The 23,802-nt window shown below is 36.4% G+C and overlaps 1 protein-coding gene and 1 pseudogene across 4 annotated transcripts in view; one reads left to right on the top strand and one right to left on the bottom strand.

Moving 5' to 3' along the window:
* Window positions 1-23,802, bottom strand: part of Ugp2 (UDP-glucose pyrophosphorylase 2) — a 50,566-nt gene that overhangs the window by 8,022 nt on the left and 18,742 nt on the right. For all 4 annotated transcript variants that reach the window (XM_005002640.4, XM_023564101.2, XM_003467481.5 and 1 more), the window contains exon 4: window positions 587-772. In XM_005002640.4, coding sequence (XP_005002697.1) covers window positions 587-772 — 186 coding nt within the window. The remainder of the gene's footprint in view (window positions 1-586; window positions 773-23,802) is intronic.
* On the top strand, window positions 772-1,789 carry LOC106027153 (ATP synthase F(0) complex subunit B1, mitochondrial-like; annotated as a pseudogene).

The raw sequence follows: 23,802 nt of genomic DNA, 5'->3' as shown, positions 1-23,802 counted from the left end.
ATAAAACGGGAATGATTACATTACACCTCTCACTGAATTGGTGAGAACCAATGAGGCAATTCATGGCCATAGCTTAGAGTACTTGGTACATAGTAAGTACTGGATAAATGTTAGTGTAAAGACTAGTTGCCAGCACCACACTAGACAACAGGGACATAGAGATGGGAAGGAGAGGTCCACTGCCTCTGAAGAGCTTACAGTCTGTGACTAATGAATGTCACAAAAGAGAGGCCAAAAATATTTCTTAGAAGCCAACTGGACATATGACATCCTTCTCAGCTTCCCAAAAGGAGTTAATAAAGCCAGACTGGTCTAACCAACAAGAAGGCTGCCACTAGCAACAAAAGGAGCAAAAAGGGGCTGATCAAAGGAGAATCTGAAAGATCTAGAGATTTCAGTATCCACAACTACTGTTTAAGATCAAAAACTTTTACATCAAACCAAGGATGTGCTCCTAAATCTTTTCCTTTACCAATAAAGAAACTGAAGATAGCAAGCTCTTTAAGTCAAATGTCTAATAATATGACATTCCTGATAACCTAAAACCTATTTTAGTATCTCATCAGAAAAGCTAAATGTTACTCACTTCAATTTGTTGAACAGTCAGATCCAAAAAGGTATTCTCATTCCTCACACCAATTAGGCTTTTAGGACCTTTGCAGCCCATGCTGGTTCCCAAACCACCATTGAGTTTCACCACAACTAGCTTGTTCAACACAGAAGATATATTATCAGGCAAGCCCCTGGCCTTTATCTTTTCATATGGCTGAATCTGAAAGGAAAAATAAAATTATAGGAGTAATTCAAATAGCTTTATGAGAAGCTACAGCAAGTCAGTCCCAAGATCATCTCCATGCTTCCTGTTAAAGAATTTTGGTTTCTTGGCCCCTGACCAGAGTCTCCAATCCATGTCACAGAGATGCTGCTAAGGCTGCATCCTGGACCTCTGATGACCATGCTGTCCCAGGTGGTAACTTTCTGCCACCACTACAGCGGCCCCGGTCTGAAGAACACAGCCTTCCTAGGGCCAGGGGTATTGCAGGCAACAAGAATCTTTCACATGTGACAGCCAAGACTTGCTCCTTAGCAGCTCTTCTGGAATATGGTGGAAAAGTTCACCTTGGGTGATTTCTGAGGAATTCTTCCAGTTCCTTTATCCTAAAACTGGTGTAGAACAAGCCTACATGCTTGGACTGGGCTTATCTTGTATTTTCTGTCCAAAGAAATATGTGATTACCTCAGAGAACTTTACCATATCTGTAGTAGGGCCACTTGTCTATGTAGTTAAAAGATAGGATACCTCATTTGGAGAATTTGTTGATAAATTCAGTAAGCAAAATATATTGCCCAACTAGAAGAGGCAGAAAAAGCTTCCATGAAACAAATCGGGATACAACTGAAGTGCAGAAGTCCCAGCAGGCACTTGTTTAGCAGTGCCACTACCTTTTTGATGTCCAGAAGAATATTACTATGGCCTTGGAGGTTACTCACTAGGAACAACTGCATAGGGTATATAAGGAAGTAAAGAATTGCCTGGACTGCTGTATCTCTGTACAGAATATGATGCATCGAAAGGAACAAGAGTATATGATATAAACTGTGTGGAAACGCAAGTGGTGCAAGCGTCTCTACACAGCAGGAGACAATTGCCAAATGCACTGCAGATCTAAAGCTGCTTGCAAAGAAAATTTAAGCACAGCCCCTTATGTATCTATCTCAGTTCACACAGAAACAGTTGACTAAATGGAAAGTAGTCAATGTAACAAAAACTTTACATATTGCCATCTAGGGAAATTACAATTTACTTTTCTAAAAAGGAAAAGTTTGGGGTTCCATTTAGTATGAACTAAATCTATTGGTCAGTCAGATGTTTCTTATCTTTATTATACTGCATTTTGAATTATTCTGTGATCATTTTCAATAAATGTTTTTGTTAAAATGTATTACCTGACTAAAGATTACCAAGTTATAGGTTAAATTTGTAATTAGTTCTATGATCTTGCAATAAAGGACAGAAAGAAAGAAAGAAAAGAAAAGAAAAAGAAAGAAAGGAAAAGAAAAGAAAAAGAAAGAAAGAAAGGATTTTGGTTTCTTTCTGAAAAGTTTCAACTACATTTCCTTTAATGTCACAGGCCCTCCTAATTTTAAAATCAAGTCCTTACAAGCAACTTCCCTTGCACATAGTTATAGTTCAGTGGTTCTTCTGTATTAAAATCGAGTATAAGGAAAAAGTTGTAGTCTGTATATATTTGGCTAGCAGGAACATCCACGTCTCTTGGACTAGTTCCACAAATTTAGGATTTCCAATATGCATCAATATGCCAAATAAGATACATAAAGTTCATCAAATCTAAATACTTCTGCAGCAGCTGTTTCAATTCTGGAGAAGAATATGTATAACCTATATTTTTCTTACTACTACAAAACTCAAAAACCAAAACATTTGTTCCTTGTCATGCTCTCCCATTCAACCTTAAATTCACTTTTTATAAGGGTAGTATAGTTTTCAGTCACATTTCTAAGTATTTATTTTATTTATTTATTTTGGTGGGGGTACCGGGGATTGAACTCACGACCTCGCACTTGCCAGGAAGGCACTTATGCCACTGAGCTATATCACCGGCTCTTCTAGGTATTTATAAGGACCGAATTCTTTCCTAAAGAATTAAACTTCCAGGTGTCATCGTATATCATCGTATAAAAGGCTTATACGGAAAATTAAGTGTTCTTACTGTGCCAAGAAATGTCCTAGGAAGGAGGACCAGATCAAGGGTGTGGCTTGAGAAAATCCCAACAAAATCTCTTTCCTAGCATCCTCATCTATTTCTTTGAGCACAAGCCTTACTCTTTAACTTCTCTCTTATAAGAAAAGAATAATGACACTTAGAGCAGAGACCCACGTTTTTTTGTTCAAAGCAGAAGCACAAACAAGCCTCAGCATCTCAGAGTAAGAATGAAAGCTTTAAGAAGATCACAGTGTATTTTCTATCCACTTATGTGACATTTTTGTTGCTATTTTGCTTCAAAGGAATAAATCATCAAATGGACTCTTTAGTTACATCAGTATAGGACAGATGACACAGTGGCCTAAAAGAATAAAGTCAAACAGTAGGAGCTCTCAGATCATTCACTTTTGTTGGTTCTACCACCCTCAGGAGCCATGCTCCTGGGGAGCAGGCTCTCTCTTCCAGGAGGAGGAGAGAGGGAGGAGATGATGAAGAGATGGGTGATGTTTGTGATGGACACACATCCCAGTGTTCTAGGCCCATGGAGGCAGAACTTCTTATGTTTGGTCAAACATGTATGTGTAGCATATGTAGCCATATAAATCATGCTGTTAACACTTCCTTCCACAAAACACTGGTCTATAACTCTTATTTCTTCTGTCCTACAGTATACTATATTAACTACCAAGTGTGACTAATACACTTTCTTACTTAGAATAAACACTAAGAAACACAAAGCATTCTTCTCCACGGTTTTCTACTGGTTAGCCCCATCCTCATTATAATTTCGAACATGAGAGTATTATAAATAAACTGAATCTCATTACAAAGTAGGCACAGCGTCAGCAACTCAAACTAAGTGTATTCCTGGCATGAGTTACTGACATTTAAATACTCTGTTAAAAATAGTGGTGAACATAACCTCAGTGTTATTTGGAGTAAAACTGCATATAACACATCAGTCAGTTGAAGTATGAATGCTCATTACTAGAGTGAAAATACAATAATTAATGATTCTGAAAGTTATTTTCTATACCGTAATGAATATTTTCAAATTATTTTAAACTGGGAAACAATGACAGTAAACAAAAATTTAGTACACACATTAGATATTTCAGTTTTGAGCTGACAGTTACTTATACACATTTAAATAATAATGCCAGGTAGGACCATCAAAATTAGATTGCATCTTAATTCTAACCTGTAAGGAAATATTTGGTATACCAATGTTCACAGCATTAAACAGTGCTTCAATCCATTTTAGTTAATTTTATTTCTTCAAGAAAAAGTATCAATCAGAAGTTTTTACCGCCTATAAAAATGAATTAAAAACCAAATGTTGAGATCACTGCCTTAAAATTTTACCAGGAAAGGAGAGAACTTCAAAATCATGTATATTCATAAGGCATCTTTGATTTATGTGCCATAAAGAATGTCAATTGTATTAAGTAAAGTCAAAGAGTTACCTAAGTACATTTTGTTTTCAGTAATCAAATTTCAAAACATGCTTTTATTAGAATACTTTAAGAAGACAATTCCTAGCCAGGCATGGTAGCACATGCCTGCAATCCCAGCACCTGGAAGGCTAAGGCAGAAGGACTGCCATGAGTTTGAGGCCAGCCTGCACTACACAGCGAAACCCTGTCTCAGAAAAAAAAGACAAATTCTTATAAAAGAGTCTGGTAGTTATAATGAAGAATATAATGAAAATCAAATAAAAATGTTTCCTGTAGACTACTAAACTTTGTAAGTAGATGAAAAGATTCTTAATACTACTCAGGGTGTGAGTCCTTGGTCCCATGTGCTTCATAGAAATATTACTGAAAAACTCTATATTCTACTTTACTTAAAAAGAAATTAAATGTGCCTCCCCCTTCCTGTGTTTACTTGGGCAGTTACAATCAGAACAACTTTCTAAGTTTGAAAGCATCACAGACTGATGAATTCAACTCTGCTAAAAATATAATCTGATTGAAAAAATATTTTAAAAATGGAAGAAGAAAGTATTATGCAATTGTGAGTGACAAATACTGTTAGGAAATTATATACAAATCAGCAACATTCAATGTTTCATTCAGACTTCTCAACTGCTTGCTATGAGCTCAAGAGACAATGAGTAACTTTCATCATTCTACCTGAAAGACAAGCCACCAGAGGACATGTACTTACATTAAAATGTTCACACAAGACATTTGTGAACTACTATGTTTTACTCAAGCTGCCTAAACAGAAAGATAGGTCCAAAATTACACTTTGGAAGAAATAAACTCTAAAGCTGACTTACTAACAACTAGTGTTGGTTTATTAGTTGATGTATCCATAAACCAACTGAAAAATGCCCTCACTATGCAAAGATTTCTTATAAAACAGAAGTGTGAAGGCTCTCCACTCACTCTGCCTTAGGAAGATACTGAAATCAGTGTTTATCAATGAAAGCCAAAATACAGATAAAACTTCAGACAAACCTGTTGTCTCGAGAGCCATTACTCCATTTCTAGAGAGAGACAAATATCCAGATCAAATAATCTGGTAACTGTGTGGAGCAAAAAATGTGTCCATTAGTACTTTTAAAAGCACAAAATAAGGAGTCCCGGTAAAGATGGCGGATAGCTAACAACTGGCTACAGAGGCTCCCTGAGATAGTCAACTTAGAATTTGACATAATACAGCGTGGGGAGTCCCGAACAGAGGGAGATGAATCATCTCAATCCAACGTGAGGAGAACCAATCACACATACAGTCCTGGTGCTATGACTGGAACAGCTAAAGGCTCGGGGCTCCTGCTGCAGTACCCAAACTCATGCTCATGCAGCGGGGACTTAACCGAGCGGTCTGAAACCCTGCCGCTTCAATCCTCTGGAAATGCACTTGCACTGAGGACAGGAGTTGGTGAACCAAACGGAGAACTGAGCTGGTGGAGAACCTGCATTGACCTTGATGAATGATGGGAATAAAACCTTTCCATAGGAAAAAAGGGGCTCCAACAGATGACATTTTGGGACCGGGAAGACTGGTGAGAATAAGGAGCTGCAGTGATTTAAGCCAGCTGCTCCCTTCTCAAGCAGGATTGGTGGGGAACACTTGACCTGGGTCATGCCCTGGACTAAATGAGGTCCCTACACCTGGTGGTGCACCCTAATGCAGTGAAGCCCTCAACAGGCTGACTGACCCGGAAGGGGGCCCAGCATAGGCTGCCCCATTCAGTACCTCCATAGTACACTGCAGTGGGTAGGAGCACCTAATCAGCAGGTTTCAGACAAACTGTAACCAACAAAGAAAAAAACTGGGCCTCCTCTATACACCGATATGGAAAGAACAAAAAATATGAGAAGAAGAAGCAACAAGAAAGAGTCCCTAGCCCCCAACCCAGAGAACACTGATCCAGGAAAGGTAAATGCAAAAGAGATTGAGGATGGCAAACATGCAATATCAGACACAGCACCAGTGGACATAAAGCAATACCTTTGGGCCCTCATAGAAGAGTTCAAGAGTGAAATATTTAACCAAGTAAAGCAAGATATAAATAGAATAATAAAAGAAACGCTAAGCACCTCTCAAGAAAAAAAGGAAGAATGGAAGAACACTAAAAAATGGGAGAATTGTTTGATGGAGAAAATAGAGAAAACATAGAATACATAAAGCAGGTTCAAAGAGATTAGCAGGAAATTAAAAACTCCATTGAAAGCTGGCAAAACTGCTTGAAAGAAACTAAGGATAGATTATCTGAACTGGAGAACAGGTTTGCAATGTGGAATCATGAAAGGAAAATGTCTTTAAAATAACAAGGAAACAAGCAGTAACAATACAAAGGCTAGAAGACGACAAGAGGATCCATAACTTAAGAATAAAGAATGTGAATGAAGAAGCAGGGCTACAAACAGGAACTACAAAGGCTATTCACAGAAATAATTAAGGAAACTTCTCAAATATAGAAAAAGAAAAAGATATTCAGATGTATGAGGCATATAGAACTCCAGCCACCTCAACCAAAACAGAGCTATACCAGGCATATAATAATCAAGATCCCAGAAATCCAATATAAGAACAGAATATTAAAAGCTGTCAAGAGACAAGAAACTGATTACTTACAAGGGAAAGCCCATCAGAATTACAGAAGACTTCTCAGCACACACCATCAAATCAAAAAGAGTGTGGAGCAAAGTATTCCAAGTCCTGAAAGAAAATAACCCCCAGCCCAGATTGATGTACCCTGAAAAATTGTCCCTAGAAATCAATGGAGAAACAAGATGCTTCCAAGATAAAGAGGAACTGGGGGAATTTGCAGCCACCAATCCAACTCTGCAGAGAATACTGCAGAACATTCTAAAGAGAGAGAAAAGCACCAGGATTCCAGGAACTGTGACTGAGAGGCCCCAATGAATGGTGCAAAAAGCAAAATGAAGAAGACAGACAACTAATGATGGAAAAAGAGCACAACAGAAATGAGGCAGAGAAGGTTGGATATAATTTCTAATATAGATGGCCTAGATACACTAAATTAAGGAAAAAAAGAATCACAGGCAGAGTGGATCAAGAGGCACGGTCCACCAAGATGCTCTTAATAGGAAATATAATTAACCTGAAGAAGGATATATGGACCAAAATCAAATATGAGAAAACAGAATTCTATGTTATAGGGAACCAGAGAGTAATAGGGGGAAATGGACCAGTATTTATGCATAAGTTGGAAAGACAGGCTTTAATAGGTAAAGAAATACAACTAGAGATCTAGTCCAGGAGTGAGAAAGTTTGGAAACACTTAGGTAAATAGCAGGTTGCCCTCCCAATATAAAACTGAAGGTGTTGGGGAGACCCAAAAATATGCAGTACAACTGGGGGAGTGAAAGGGGAAGAATACTCTTTAAAAAAAAAGACAGCAGAAGATATAGCTAATAATGTATCAGGAATTAAAACCCATATTACTCACACCACTCTGCTTAGATAGAACTTATTCCATCCCAGTTTGTATACAAGCACTAGATCTGAGGGCATAGACAGCTATCCCAAAAATGTTAGCATATAGTACAGCAATCTTTTTTTTTTTTTTTTTTTTTTTTGTCTTTTTCGTTTTTATCGGTACCAGGGGTCAAACTCACGACTGCCTGCTTGCAAGGCAGGCGCTTATGCTGCTGAGCTAAATCCCCAGCCCCGATCATTTTTAATTTCCTATTAACTTAATCTGGGTCCCTGTAAAACATACTGTTATATCATGACTAATCTTAGTTAAATCTGATTTGCTTGATTGCTGTTTATTATTGATAGATTTTATTCAAAATTGTTAAGGTTGATAGTATCAAGTCAGAGAGTATAGACAACTATACTGAAAATGACGATAATTTGCTACAATACCCATTCTGGTTTGATTACTACCTGTTTTTATAGTTCTACACTACCTACAAAGTTGTATTTCTATTAATACTGTTATGTACTGATATATGCAATTATACTTTATCTGATGATATAACCAATTCTATTGATGATAACAAGAGACAATTCAGTAACCATGGTAGACCTCCTTGTACAGCAATCTTATATGCCTTTTAGTTTTATGTGTCTATAGGAATATGTTTTGTTCTGTCCTGCTTTGTTCTGTTCCTCCTTCTAATATAGAAAGGATAGAAATACATGTTAAGACTCATATTTGCGTAAAACCTATAAAGTTTACAAGAACTGATCTTATGATACATGATGAAATGAACAAATACCTTGAAGGAAAAAAGGCATGCAGGACCCAAAGCTGATTCCAGAGCGTCATGATGTGAAATCCAGCAATACTATTATTCTTTGTTCACAGTGATTTTAGTCTGCTTTGGTTTGTTTAGTCTCAACATTAATGAAGATATTGATAAATGTGTGGATGTTTAATTGTATAGGATTGATAACCATATTACTAAGATTTTATTAGACAGTTGAACAGAACTATTTGCAGTCTCTGTTTGAATTCCTATCTACATGTTCCACTTTTGTATCTTGAACAATTATTTGTAAGAGGACAATATGTAAACATCAACTAGTGATTACTGTTTATTTTTTTTCTTTGAAAGTATATACTATTTCTACCCATTTTCTGTTTTGTATTGTCTTTCTTTAATAAATTTTTTTAAAAACACAAAATAAGGCAATATTAAATGGGAAAAACACAATATATCATCTCTGAGCGTCACAAAACTTCAGTTTGTGGGATAATTACAAGGAAATGGCACCACTGCCATTAATAAAACTTCCAAGTTCAGGATACTGAAAGGACAAAGCTTCACCCTCAGTCAGTTTGATGTCACAACAGTTACATAATTAGTAGTACATTTGATACTAGCAAAAACAGCTGAAAAATACTTGCCATTTCACCAACCTCTGTTGACTCTAGTCTATGTGGAAACGCAGATGTGATTGTAGGGACTACCACAAAAATCTACCACATGACCATGATGAAGAATTACTGTTCCTCCACTGAACCAACACTTTAAAGTGTAGTTATTAAATTTCTAAATGAATTATAAGTACAATTTTCTCTCATATCCTAAAAGCTTATTCTGTGATGGTAAAGTAAGGTCTCATCCTCAAATTGATTTTAACATTAAACCACTTGGCCTTCAGCTGAAAGGTGTATAAAATAGACATCTACTTTTAATTCAAATCTCCTAAAAGCTTGCACCTTAAGAGTCTAACTTTGAATTTTAAATGTCATTCTGAATATTTAACATTAAAATTCCAAAATCAAATTAATAGATCCCTGGGAATAGGCACTGGCAACTCACAGTATAGTCTGACTTAGCATTTGATTCCCAGATTACTCTGAAGTATCACACCCTAAATTAAGAGGGGAAAAAGTTACTCTACCCAGTAATACCTACTTGTAACAACATACAAAGAGGGGAGAGATGTCCAGATGGGTAAAAATAATGCTACTGTTAGAAACCTCCTGTTGTAGGTTCAGTGGTGTTCAGTTGGGTTTGGAGAGTCTTGCTGTATAGTGGCCTTGAATTTAACTCTAAGTGGCCTCAAATTTACATAGATCCTCCTGCTTCAGCCTCCAAGTGGTGTAATTACAGGTGTGCACTACCACTCTTGGTTAGTTAGAAGTCTTTGACTTGTTTCAAGTTGACTTACATTTCCCCTGTCACTCCCATCCCACGCATATGCACATGCAGAGAAACTCAGTTATAGTTTTAAAATCAAACAACTGATTCCAGAGAGCCAGGACATTTTTGTCTGAAACATAAGCATAGTTTTCTGTCACATAAATCAACTTTGTATGTCAACAAAAGTGCTCTCTATTGATGACACTGTCCACACCCTCCACCAGGGGACCTCACTGAGCCGTCCCACAGAGCTGTTTGGTTTAACAAGCCAAAGGGATCAGTGTTTGTTACTTAGCAACAGCTGAAGTCATACTGGACACAGTTGCAGAGACATTTTTAGACCTGTCTTCCAATTTCCCTCTCAGCTCCCCCAGGAGAATGCACAAAGACATTAACTAGATGAAATGGAGGGTGTTTAGAGACAACAGGGAGTACCATGCACTGCTGGATACAGCCTTGATGTTACACTGACTGAATCACTCCAGTTGGTCACTAAGTACGATCTTTGTGCTTGCAATTCTAATCACCCTGTTGCTCTTTTTGCCCAGACATGAATAGAATTCAGTGTTCTAAGAAGACGTCTACTGCAGCTAAATACAGTAGGGAAACCGCCACAGGTGAGGTAGGGTAAACTTCATGAGGCACCACCAGGCAAAATATGCAGTGGAGGCCAGGACATTTAAGCTTCTTTTTTTTTTTTTTTTTTTTTAAACTAGTAGAAGGGAACCACTCAAATACCTAACTTCCTCTGGGGAAAAAGTGAAAGAAAGGAGTTGGCAACCTACTAAAGAACGTGATTTAAACAACATTTTGCCCTCTAGGATGTCAACCTAGTTTTTCTACAGAAACAGAAAAGAGATCTTTTCAAAGACTCCCATGATTTGTATCTTGCCAAGTCTGTTCACAACTTAGTTTCCAGTCAGAAGAAAAGGCAAATTCATTACACAGTCATGGACACACTGTTCCCATTAGCAATAGTGTAACCCAGTCCTGGGTAGCATATTTGTGCTATTACTGGAGACAGTGCCAAATACCCGAAGCAAGCTAACAGTACCTGCCCTGTTATGGTTCACAAGGGTACGATTATTGCAATCTGAAAGAATTTTTTTCAACAAAAGCAAGTTAGCCTAAAAGAAAATAAGCTGTGTAAACAGTAAAATAAATTAGCAATGATGCTCCGTATGTACAGAAAGTATTCCAAGAACACTGGCTTATTCATTAAACCCTTAAGCACAGTGTGTATATACCAAGTTCTGTGCTAGGCACACTCACATACTGTACTGTCCTGTCATTTTACATTTCTGAAGGTAATGGCCAGAATCTGGCATTTGAAAGAGACTATAGATTGATTTTTTTTTTTTTCTTTTTATCGGTTCCGGGGATCGAACTCACAACTGCCTGCTTACAAGGCAGGTGCTTAAGCCGCTGAGCTAAATCCCCAGCCCCTATAGATTGATTTAATAACAGAAAAACTATACCTAGATCAGAAATTATTTTTTTTTTCAATACAGAAAGCTGCTAAATCATATACATGGCAACATTGCCACATAGTCCACCACAAGTTCATTAATACTTCCATAACCAAGATGAGTTCAACTCCTGTTTCAAAGAATAAAAACCACTGACTTTCTGCCACCAGATCTTCAAACCCTCCTTGTATTGCTATTCTTATTTCTTCCGTTTCTTCTAATAGGAAGAGCTGCCCCATCCTAAGGCAATTTCTATGTGTCCACCTCAAGGACTCCACTTCATCAATCATTCAGTATTATTCTCAGCCTAATCTTTATTTTTTCCATGAGCTCCTCTACTTACTTTCCATTGATTCCCTTACCTGCTGGTCTTTATCATGGATGAACTGCTCTGAAGACAGCATCAACAATGTCTAACTGCTAAATTCTAGCAATAACAGAAATACTTCTCTTATCTGCATTCTTGGGTGTACCTGACACAATTGACCACTCCCTAAATCTTTTTTTTTTTTTTTTTGTCTTTTTCATTTTTCTCGGTACCAGGGATCGAACTCACGACTGTCTGCTTGCAAGGTAGGTGCTTATGCCGCTAAGCTAAATCCCCAGCCCCCCCACTCCCTAAATCTTGAAATGTTCTCTTCCCCTTGACTTCTGAAACCTTACCTCCTTGTTTTGCCTGATCCCTGCAAAACTCATTCAAAGTATACCTCCAATTTGATAGCTTCATCACTCATGTCCCAGCTGCTACGCCAGGAGCCTGCTCACATCTGATCAATCACCACGTCCTGGGGCATAGTGGTGAATGCTTGTAAACCCAGTGCTATGAGAGGCTAAGGCAGAATGGGAGTCACAACACTAAGTCTAACTTGAACAAGTTAGCAAGACTCAAAAAAATAAAACAAGGGGCTGGGGATTTAGCTCAGCGGCATAAGCGTCTGCCTTGCAAGCAGGCAGTCGTGAGTTCGATCCCCGGTACCGATAAAAAGAAAAAAAAGACAAAAATAAATAAATAAATAAAAATAAAACAAAAAACTCACCCATCAAGTCTTTTCGGTCTCATGAAATTGTCTCTACAGTGATCTTCTTACCTCCCTCTATCCCACCTTCCCTCTCTCAGGTAGTGATCTTTTTAAAAACAGAATTTGACTATATCTCTTTCTCTACTACTACTTTGATCAGATAAAGCAATGACATGGCATGGCAAAGATTATTAGTTACCAATGATGCCAACATCATTTTTCTTCCATCCAATTTAGAATCCTATCAGTTGGGAACACTGTCACCCAGACTGTATTTCTCCACCTTCCTTGCAGCTATTTGTGCCAAAGTTCTAGTCGACTTGACTAGCTAGAAATAAATTGAAAGATTTGCAGGAAGTCTGTGAAAGGCATAGGCATGCCTTCACTATCCTTTCTGCTGTTTAGAATACAGGCAGGACAACTAGAGTTCATTCTGGTGGCCATGTAGAACCACAGGAGATATGGTCACAACGGCATAGCAACAACACACAGAAGCACAGGTTTCTGATGACCACTAAGCTGCCATACTAACTCAGGATTATCTGTGACATCTCTTCATGGGTTAATGGTTTACATTAATTAATTCTCTAAGTCTTTTTTTTTTTTTTTTTTTTGTCTTTTTTGAGACGGTGTCTCGCTATGCCATTCAGGATGGCCTTGAGCTCACTTTGTAGCCCAGGCTGGTCTCAAACTCTCAATGATTCTCCCATCTCAGCCTCCTGAGTGCTGGAATTACAGGCATGAGCCACCATGCTGGGCTAATTCTCTAAATCTTAACATGGAAGTCTGACAAGTACCCCTTTGTATATATAAATGAACTTATAACTGCTGTACCATAAATTAGTTGTATAATTTTTATACCATTTTAATGTTTTCCTTAAGAAACCGTAATATGACATGTAGTCTGCTAAATCAATGCCTTTCTTTGCATCACTGTCATCAGAGGCACCCTGAGAAATGATTCAAGCCACCCAATGAGACAGTCATTCATGTACCATCAGTGGTTCAAGCTGGTGGGAATATGTTAAATGATAATGCCACAATAGAACTTATGGGACACATGAAAGCAATCTTAAGAAGAATGAATGCTCACATCAGAAAAACAGAGCAAATTCAAATAAATAAACTGATGATGTACCTCAAGGTCCTAGAAAAACAAATCTAAACAATCCAAATCTAAAGCTAGTACAAAAAAGGCAACTGTAAAGATCAGGAAAGAAATCAAAGAAAAGATGACTAAAAATCCAATCAATTGAAGATGTTGTTCTTTAAAAGAATAAACAAAATAGAGAAATCCTTAGTCAATCTTACAAAAAAAAAAAAAAAAAAAAAAAGACCCAAATCAATGCAAAAAGAGTAAGGTGAAATCACAACAGACATTGCTGAAATCCAGAGGCTTATTAGCAACTACTTCACAAACTTGTATGCCAATATACTAAAGAACTCAGAAAGAAAGGGTGAATCCTTAGATAGATATGAATTACAAAACTGAACCAAGAAGATTTAAAAATCCTGAATGTCAATTCAGGTAATGACACTGAGGCAATAAAAAAAAAAAATAAATAAATAAATAAAAAACCTACCAACTAAGAAAAGCCCAGATCCTGATGGATTCACTGCTTAATTCTACAAAGAACGTCAAGGAAGATCTAACACCAATACTCCTCAAACTCTTTAATGAAATTGAAAATGAAGTCATTCCTCAAAACTATCATTACCCTGATTCCAAAACCAGACAAGGATTCCCCAAAAAGGGGAATTAGGGGGCAACCCTGTGAATGAAAACAGGTATAAAACCCTTCAAAAAGTACTGACAAACAGAATGCAACAAGTCATAAAAAAAAAATCATAAATCATGACCAAACAGGATTCATCCCAGGGATGCAAAGATGGTTCAACATGGGGCTGAGGGTTTAGCTCAGCGGCATAAGTGCCTGCCTTGCAAGCAGGCAGTCGTGAGTTCGATCCCCGGTACCGATAAAAAAAGACAAAAAAAAAAAAAAAAAAAAAAAGATGGTTCAACATACACAAATCAATAAATGAATCTATCACATCAACAGAAGAACAAAAATCACATGATCTTAACAGACACAGAAAAAGGTTTTGACAAAATTCAGCATCTACTCATATGATAAAAACCCTGAAGAAAACATGTATAAAAGGACCTGGTCTCAATTCTATAAAAGCCACTTATGACACAACTACTGCCAACATCATATTAAATGGGAAAAACTGAAAGCTTTCCCACTAAAATGAAGAAAAAGACAAGTCTACTATCACCAGTCCTGGTCAACACAGTCCCAGACATGAGCCAGAATAATCAGTTAACAGAAAGAAAAGGGATATGTATAGGAAAGCAAGAAGTTAAATTATCATTACTTACAGATGACACGATTCTCCACATTAAAAAACCCTGCCAGATATGGTGGTGTATGCCTAGAGTCCCAGCATTCAAGAGGCTGAGGGCAGGAGGATCACAGCAAAGTTCAAGGCCAGCCTGGGCTACATACTGAGTTCAAGCCCAGCTCCTGAACTGCATAGAGACAGTCTGACTCAAAAAATTCAGCAAATGTAGTAGGATACAAAATCAACAAACAGCAGTGACATTCCATATACATTATTTATTCCACAATAATGAATTCACTAAGAATTAAATTAGGAAAACAATACCATTCACAATAATAACAAGAAAAATTACATACTTAGGAGTGAACCTAACCAAGGAAGTGAAAGACCTCTACCAAAAAAATCAAAAAACAAACAAACAAAAAAATGCCCTGCATACATTACTCTGAAAAAGGGGATCAAAGAGGACATAGAAAACAGAACCAATATAATCAAAATACACATACTTCCCTAACTGATAATTAGATTTAACATAATAGCATTCCTCACAGATCTAGAAAACAAAATCTTAAAATTCATATGGAACCAGAAGAGATAACTTAAGCAATTCTGGGTAATAAAAGTCACACAGAAGGCATCACAACTCGATCTGAAATTATATCACAGAGCTACAGTAATAAAAACAGCACAGTGCTAGCACAAAAACAAATAAAATATATACTGAAGGAAAGATGCTCTCTTTTATTTAATAAGTGGTTCTGAGAAAAGTAGATAGCCACATGCATAAGACTGATCCTAGACTCATATATCTCACCACCTGCTAAAGTAAAAATCAAAATGGGTCACAGATCTAAATGTTAAAATACAAACAATCTGCCAAAAAATAAAATAAGTAAAACTACTGAACAGATAAGCACAGGCAAGGACTTTCTGAACAGAATCCCAATGGCACAAGAAATGAGACCAAGAATCAAGATAAGGGATTGTAAGTTAAAAAGTCTCCAAAGCAAAGGAAACAAATAACCAAGTGAAAAGATAACCTGCAGAACAAGAAAAAAATTTGTTAGCCACTCTTCAGGTACAACTGAAAAAATACCCACCCAATAAAGACTCAATCAAAAAGTAGTGTAGAGAAACAGATACTTCTTAGGAGAAGAAGAACAAATGACCAATAAATACATGAAAGAATGATCAGCATCTCTGATCATTAGAGAAGTAAAAATTACAATAATATTAAAATTCCATCTTAGCCCAAAATGAATGGTTATCATCAAGAAATCAAATAACAGCTAATGTTGATGAGATTGCAAAGAGAAAGGAAATCTACTACATTGCTGATGGGAATGTAAACTAGTACAACCACGACGAAAATCAGCAGGGAGAGTTTTCAGCAAAGTAAAAGATATTCTATTTGACTCAGCTATTCCTCTTTTAGGTATCTTCCCAAAACAAAACAGTTAAAGAGGTCATATTTCAGTGACACATGCATACCCATGTTTAAAGCAGTACAATTCATAATTGCTAAATCCTGGAAATAGTCTATATGACCATCAACAGTTGAATGAATAAAGAAAATGTGACGTTCTTTCACAACGCAGTACTCTTCTGCCATAAAGAATAAACTTGAGTCATTTGCAGGTAAATGGACACACCTTGAGACCATAATAAATGAAATCAATCAGACACACAATCTTAAATGCCACATGGTTTCTCTTACATGAGACCTAAAATATAAATAACAAAGAAACTAAAACATGGATAATAGGAAATAAATCTTCTTCAAATAGGAAGGGAAATGGAAGAAGAGAAAGGAGGGAAAGAGAATGAAAAAAACAATTGAAGAAAATGGAGATAGAGGAGAGGGATAAAGAGATGAAAGGAGTAGGGAGGATAGAGAGGAGTAAGATATGTTATGTACATGTACCAACTCCCCATGATAAAAATAACCATCATGTACTGTAAACACTTGCTAATAAAAAATTTTAAACCCATTTCACTGGTTTATATAGCAGTCAAATTGTTTCATTACACAAAGAAAAGTAGTATAAACCCATTTGTGGACAAACACAAGTAACTTGTGGTGAGCAAGTCACTCACTTCAACAAAAGAAGAATTTATACATAAGAGGTCAAAGCATTCCAAGAAAATGAAGACTATATGCACTAAGCATATCTTTGGCAGACATCTCCCTAAAAATTTAAAACTGTGGTTTAGTGATCTCTGGCCCTATGAACTGGGCAGCAAAAGCCCTCCTCCCCACTAACTAGCCTCCTGCCTTCACCACATCTGTTTCCTAGGCATGCAAGCCATTGCATGAGAAAGGCTAGAAAGTATTATAAAACTGTAATTCTTAGGAACAATTATTTATTTCTGCATTCTCAGATAAGTGAGATATATGAGTCAAACTAAATCAAACTAAAACAGTGTGTGATAGATTTATAGAATAAAAGTAATGAATAGTAGAAACTTCCATAGCCTTATGTAATGAGTAACAGATAAACCAACAAAAAGACTTTGGTCAGACCAGATGTGACTCTTGAGAGTAAGCTTGAGCCAAGAGTGCGGCAATGGGAAATTAGTTTTTGCAATTAACTATTTACTCATATAATTTTTATCTCTCCCACTAGAACACAGGTCCATGAATATCAGGCTCTTGTCAGTCTCTTTCCCTCGTCCAATACCTTGGAGCCTACCATATGCAGTAGTATCTATTCAGTAAGTACTTATGAAATACATGCTTGTAAGAACGTCATAACCTTCTAGCATACAAGAAGGAGTGGAACTGACTAGACTAAATTTGAGGAAACAGTTCTACTCAAGAATAGAAGGAAAAAAATATGGAAAGACCATATTTTAAAGACTTTCACCCTTTCAAACACTGATGGCAATTGGTTGATTGTTCTACAATATTTCACAGTAGTCTCAGAGTACAGCCTCAGGCAGATCTAAGCTTAAATTCTGGCTTAAAAAGCTAAAGAAATTTGTGTGGGTAACAATCCCTCTCAGTCTCAAAGTATCTCATTGTGAAACATGGGAAATAGTTCCTAGCACTGAGTGTGGGTCCTGAAAGGAACTACATATAGCTGCCCAGCACATAAACGCTGAATAAATCTTTGCTACTATTGTTACTATTACTGTTGTTGATAAGCTCACAAAGTATGCCACACTGTGTGCACTCTAGATAACAAGTTCCTTCACTGTTACTCAAAGAAACAAAATAACCAGGTCTTTGGAGCCTAATAACCCACCTCTTCACATTAGGACCCTACCTCTTAACAGAAGTTACTCTGAACTTCAGTTTCTTCTTTTGTAAAACGAGTATCATAATAACTACTTTACAGATCTGTTGTGATTATTAAATGAGATCACCAACACACGATGCTTTACAAATAAGGGCCAACTATGAGTAATAATCATTAACTATAATAGCATAGGCCTTCATATCCACAGGATCTTACAATTTTTACAGGTGTTTAGGTTTTGCTTTTGTTTTTTAAGATACTGGGGATGGGGCTGGGGATTTAGCTCAGCGGCATAAGCGCCTGCCTTGCAAGCGCATGGGCATGAGTTCGATCCCCAGTAGCGCTAAAAAAAAAAAAAAAAAAAAAAAAAATATACTGGGGATGAAACCCAGAGCCTCTCACATACTAGGCCAATACCTCTCGGCTGCATCCTTAGTCCTTACGTTATTTTATTTTGAGACCAATTCTTTCTAAATTACCTAAGCGGGTCTAGAATGTGTGATCTGATGCCTCGGTCTTCCAAGTAGCTGGAATTATAGGTAAAAATTAAAAATACTGGGTTGCGGATGCCACTCAGTGGTGGAGTGCTTACCTATCATGTGCAAGGTCCCAGGTTTGAGCCCCACACTATAAAATAACAATTATACAAATAAATGGAAAATGTCCTTCAAAACAAAAACCAAACCAAAGCTCTGAAGCAGCATTTTATGCTCTCTTGAAATACAGAATACATTCTAATCTCCCAAAAGCTTTAGGACTATGTATAATAAACACACAATCCACCTATAAATAAAAATCTGTTTAATGCCCTTCTTCCACTTTCCTCAAATTTAGTCTAGTCGGAGACTTCTAACATTTCCACCTTTCTTCGAAGCTGCCTTTTACACATTTTCAGTTTTAAACTTGGACATTCCATCAATGTTTACATTAAATATCCTGTGCTTTTGACTCAGCAGGAGATTGCGACTCAGGTAATAAAATTAGTTTGGATAGTTCTAGCATTTCTAGCTAAAAACAGTTTATCGCTGAAACTTTCCTGTGAATTAAACTGCTCTAACATTAAAAGCTTATTTTAGGGGCTGGGGATTTAGCTCAGTGGCATAAGTGCCTGCCTTGTAAGCAGGCAGTCGTGAGTTCGATCCCTGGTACTGGTAAAAAAACAACAACAATAACAAAAAGCTTATTTTAAAACATTATAAAATACTTCTTAATCAGTTCCTATGTATTACTCTACTTATAGCAGTTTGTTTTTACTCAATATTTTTGTTTCTCAAATTCCCATACCTACTGCCCTCCCACTGAAAACTACAGCAATTTCCAAAATGCTGAAAGATGTAAAATTATAATATTCCCAATTATATACTTTAAAACTAGTAAACTAAAGAAAGGGCAATAAAAGAACTGGTAAAAAAAACCTGAGTGATAAAAATCAAAAAATAAATTAAAAGCAGCTTGTATACAGATAGCAAATGATTTATAAAGTTGAAGGTAAATATAAAGAGAAGGTGCCAACTGTTGCCCTAAAACTTACTATAGTCTGCAATTTTTTAAAAGAAATTCCAGGAAGTTCAAAGACTTCTGAATATTTGTTTAAGTAATAAAATGGAAAACGATTTTTCAAAGCCAGGCAGTGGTATATATCTGTGATTTCACCACTTGAGAGGCTAAGGTAAGAGATCTCCATGAGTTCATGACCAGCTTGGGTCACACAGTGAGTTCAAGGCTGATCTACATAGCAAGACCTTGTCTCAAAAAAAAAAAAAAAAAAAAAAAAAAGAAAGAAATTCAAGCAGTAATAGATTTTTATAGATGTAAGAGCTCACGTCATAAAATAAGTCAACCTTATGAGGCATTTGGCCAATATCCTTATCAGCTAGGGAAGAAGTTTTCAAAGAACATTCCACTTGACTATGGATTAGAAAGGACAAAGGATAGATGTCCCAACCATTTACAAAGAGCAAGAGGTCAAAACAGCAACTTGTTTGTGTCACAATCTACAGCTCTTTACTAAAATCATCTTGCATCTTCCCTATAAGCCAAACCTGTTATTAGCCTATCTGTGGAGAGACTCTGGAATAACTATCACAACTTTAAAAACCCTAAAAAATGAAAATGAAAATGAGGTCTCTGACATCAAATTTATGCCATATACTGGCTTTAAACTAAGATATAAAATAGCCACTAATTAAATGAGTGAAAAGTAGATGATTAGTTTACTCCACTGTGGGAATGGTTGGAGAGCAAGGAAAAGGTCAGAGGCTGTAAAAAAAATTCTATGGAAGATTAAAGGGCAGGTATGTGAGGGAAGAGGAAAGTCTAAGACAAAAACCAGATGACATAAAAGAGTAAACACTAGGCTGGTCTCTTCCTCAGAAGTCTGAATGAAGGAAAACCCACAGTATTTTAGCAAGGTACATATTTACTTAGCTTGTGTGTTTAAGAGGTAAAGTGGGATCAGATAACATATAAAGAAGTGTATTTTAAAAGAGAACAAGGGAAATGTTAGAGATGATGGAAACATTCTGTGATGATAAATGGAAAAAAAAACCCAGAAACACCATTTAAGATGATAAATAAAAAAAGTATACTAAAAAGGGAAAATTTACTACATGTAAATTATACCTTAATAAATCTGGCACTAAAGAACAAAAGATTACCCTTATGTTTATCACAATGAAACACAAACATCTTTTAACTAATTTATGTTTTATAATACTGTAAAATCTAACTAAGCTCTTTTAGGTATACAGTGAAGCACAATTTTTAAAGTTTGCTTCAATCTTCCAGCATTAGTCTCTCTATTAAATGAAAACTACAAATTCTGCCATCTCCCCAGTACAACCCACTCAGACAAAGGAAGGGTTCTCAGTCAGTGAGCTGGTTCTCACCCAGATGCTTTTGGCTCTAGACCTGGAGAAGCAGGCACATTCTACATACGTTCCACCGGAGAACAAGCCTTATGCTTTAACCTTATCACTTTCAGACCCCTACTGGCTTTCTTCTCTTTAATAATCCTCCTACCTTTACAGAAATCTTGCTACAAGGTCACCCCAGGAGTCTTATCTAAATGCCAAAAAGTCTTTCCTCAGTCTGAGGCCAGTTAAGTCAACCTATGGACTCTTTATAGCATTGTTCTGTAGTTAGCTATCTGTGGATCCATTTCCTCCACCAAAATGCTGAAAAACCCAATTCTTGTTTTTTTAATCCCACTGTCCAGCTAGTATCTAGAAGAGAAGTATTTAGATAAATGTTTCCTGAATAAGATACAAGGTGTGAACCTTTATAAGCCATGAATTCTTTTGAGAATCTGAGCAAAGCCAGGGAATGTACACTGAAAAACATGTACATTTATACATAATTTTAAGAAATCTATAAAGTGATTGTAATTCCTATAAATATTTCCCAAGTTGAGTTGCCTGGTTTAAAACTAGTTTTATCTTAGCACCTGCCTTGCAAGCAGGCGGTTGTGAGTTCGATCCCTGGTACCGATAAAAATGAAAAAGACAAAAAAAATAAAAAATAAAACTAGTTTTATCTTGAATGTAAAATGGCACAACTAGTCAGTTAGTTACTCAACTCTGATCTATAACAAAGAACTAGTAAAAGATCCCCCGAGGAATTTCAGAGCTGAAAGGGTAAGAGCTGGACATAGACTTACCATCTTGTTTTATATAAAAATGCTTCCACTACAAATCTTATAGATCAGGGTATCCATTATTAAATAAAGACAGTACAAATATCCTCAGAATTGTACCAGAGATAAAATGTGAGATAGAAGAACCTTATAGATACATTGTTTTTTTTACCCAATTAAAAGCATAGGATGCTTACTGGAAGTAATACTAAAATTATCTGCATCAAGTGTAACTGGCCCTGTAAAACATAAGGAAAGGTCCAAAAAGATTTTCTATAATGTGGGAGTAGAAAGGAAAAAATGGCGAAGTCAAATAGTACTACCACCCATACCTACTCTTATTTTCCCCAACAGTTTTGTTCTATGGGACTGGACTGTCTCTTACTCTGGTACAAGAACAACAATTACAGAAACTGGTTAAACAATAATACCTCAAGTCATATCTGGAATTGCCATTAAAGTTCCACATATTTACCATTATTATTTCTAAAGTGACATTACAAATAAGGAACCAGAATGCAATTAAGATTCAAAGGCCTTTTGTCAGCTGCTTAATCAGATCCCTGGTCCTGAAATATTGTAAAGTTCGAGTACCAAATAATTTTGAAAGACAGTACTGCCTGCGGTGAGGCTCAAAGACTGCTCTAAAGGATCTGTCAGCCCTAGTCCTTTCTTCAGCAAGCATTATAGTTTTTCTCTTCTTTCATGTATTTTCCTGTTCCTCTCCCTCCCTAACACAGAAGCTCAACTAGGACAAATATACTCTCACAGCTCCTGTAGGAAACAATAAAATGGTCAAATGAAGCTGCATATGCCGGCTGGTCCTTCCTTATTCCAATCCAAAACACTAACTTTAATATATTTTTAAACATGCTGTTATTTATATTCACACAGCTAATCATCAAAACAATCACAACACATTTAGTTAACATTTACAATATTAAGGCACAGCATTATTTGAAATTCCATAAATGGAGTTTAACTCAATAATATGCAATAAAATAAAGGCTTTTCAAAAAAAGTGTTCACTTAGAGCTAGAATAAGTATTCAATATAGGGAAGAGTAAGGGAGTAAAATGTGACAGTAAAATTGCAATGCCTATTTGTAAGTATACTCTTCAATCTAGCATTTGTGAAAAAATATTTTTACCAAATAGTCATCATTTGAATTGATAAAAGCATGTGAGGTCAGTTTTCGGAGGGCCAAAGAAGAAAACTACGAAAGATCTTCTGAAAATAAATACACTAAAATAGGGTCAGCAAATGTCTATGTACACACCTTTTGTGCAAAGCTGACATTAAAAATGTCACTTTACATGCTGGTTTTCCCCCAATAATCACTATATTGCTACTTTCAATCACTATAGTGGTATAGTGCTTTTGTTTGCAAATAATTTAGTTCTCAAACTGAAGTGTTCGGCAAAATTTTGGTTTTGTTTGCAAACTCTGCATTGGATAAAGAACAAGACTGTGGCCATTTTTTCCAGAATTGTGGAATGAATTAAGTTCATGAACTGAGGTATCACTATACTTCGTTAGAAAGATAAAATATCACTTGCAATTAGAAAAATAAAAAAGTAAACTATGTTTACTAAATAATACATTCTGAAAGGAAAATTGATTTTATAGTCTCAATGATCTAGGGGGAAAAACTATTGGAAAGGAGGAAGAGAGGAGGCTGGGTATGGGAAGCAGGGTGAAGGGACAATAATCATCGGAATTACGTATAGAAGCTAATACCATAAAACACACCACGTGTAACACATATCTATTCCCTCAAGAAACTCATGACACTGTTGAAAAGAAAATTATTTTGCCATTGCATTTCAAGAATATAAGCATTAAAGGCATATGAGCTTACAAGACATTTTTTAAAGGTGTTCAAAACCTAGGCCTCAATATAAAGATGTCTTTAATGAAGATTTACACTTTCACAAACGCAAAGAAATAAAACCACACAATCATATTCTATAAAGAATGTATTTTCCACTTTCATTCTTTTTATATCAATTTTGCATTCCTCTTTCCAACTATGGCTCACTACATAGGCACAGCCTCCTGATCAGAACCTTGAAGGATGAGATAAATAAACAGATGAATGAAATGGAAATAAATGGAAATGAGATAAATGAAATGGAAAAAATAGCAAGGTGATTCTAATCCTTCCATTCCTTCTTCTCCATCCTCCAAATCTCACTACAAGAACCCTTACTATGCATCATGATCTTTCAAAATACACAAAGACAAGTTTCCACACAGGCGAAGTATACAGAATATACTGAAAGTA

The sequence above is a fragment of the Cavia porcellus genome, unplaced genomic scaffold, assembly GCF_034190915.1.
Source record: "Cavia porcellus strain 051 isolate PalLab524CR breed Dunkin Hartley unplaced genomic scaffold, mCavPor4.1 scaffold_18, whole genome shotgun sequence".
Classification (NCBI taxonomy): Eukaryota; Metazoa; Chordata; class Mammalia; order Rodentia; family Caviidae; genus Cavia; species Cavia porcellus.
The sequence above is the reverse complement of the archived record's forward strand: the minus strand, read 5'-3'. Positions and strand labels throughout refer to the sequence as shown.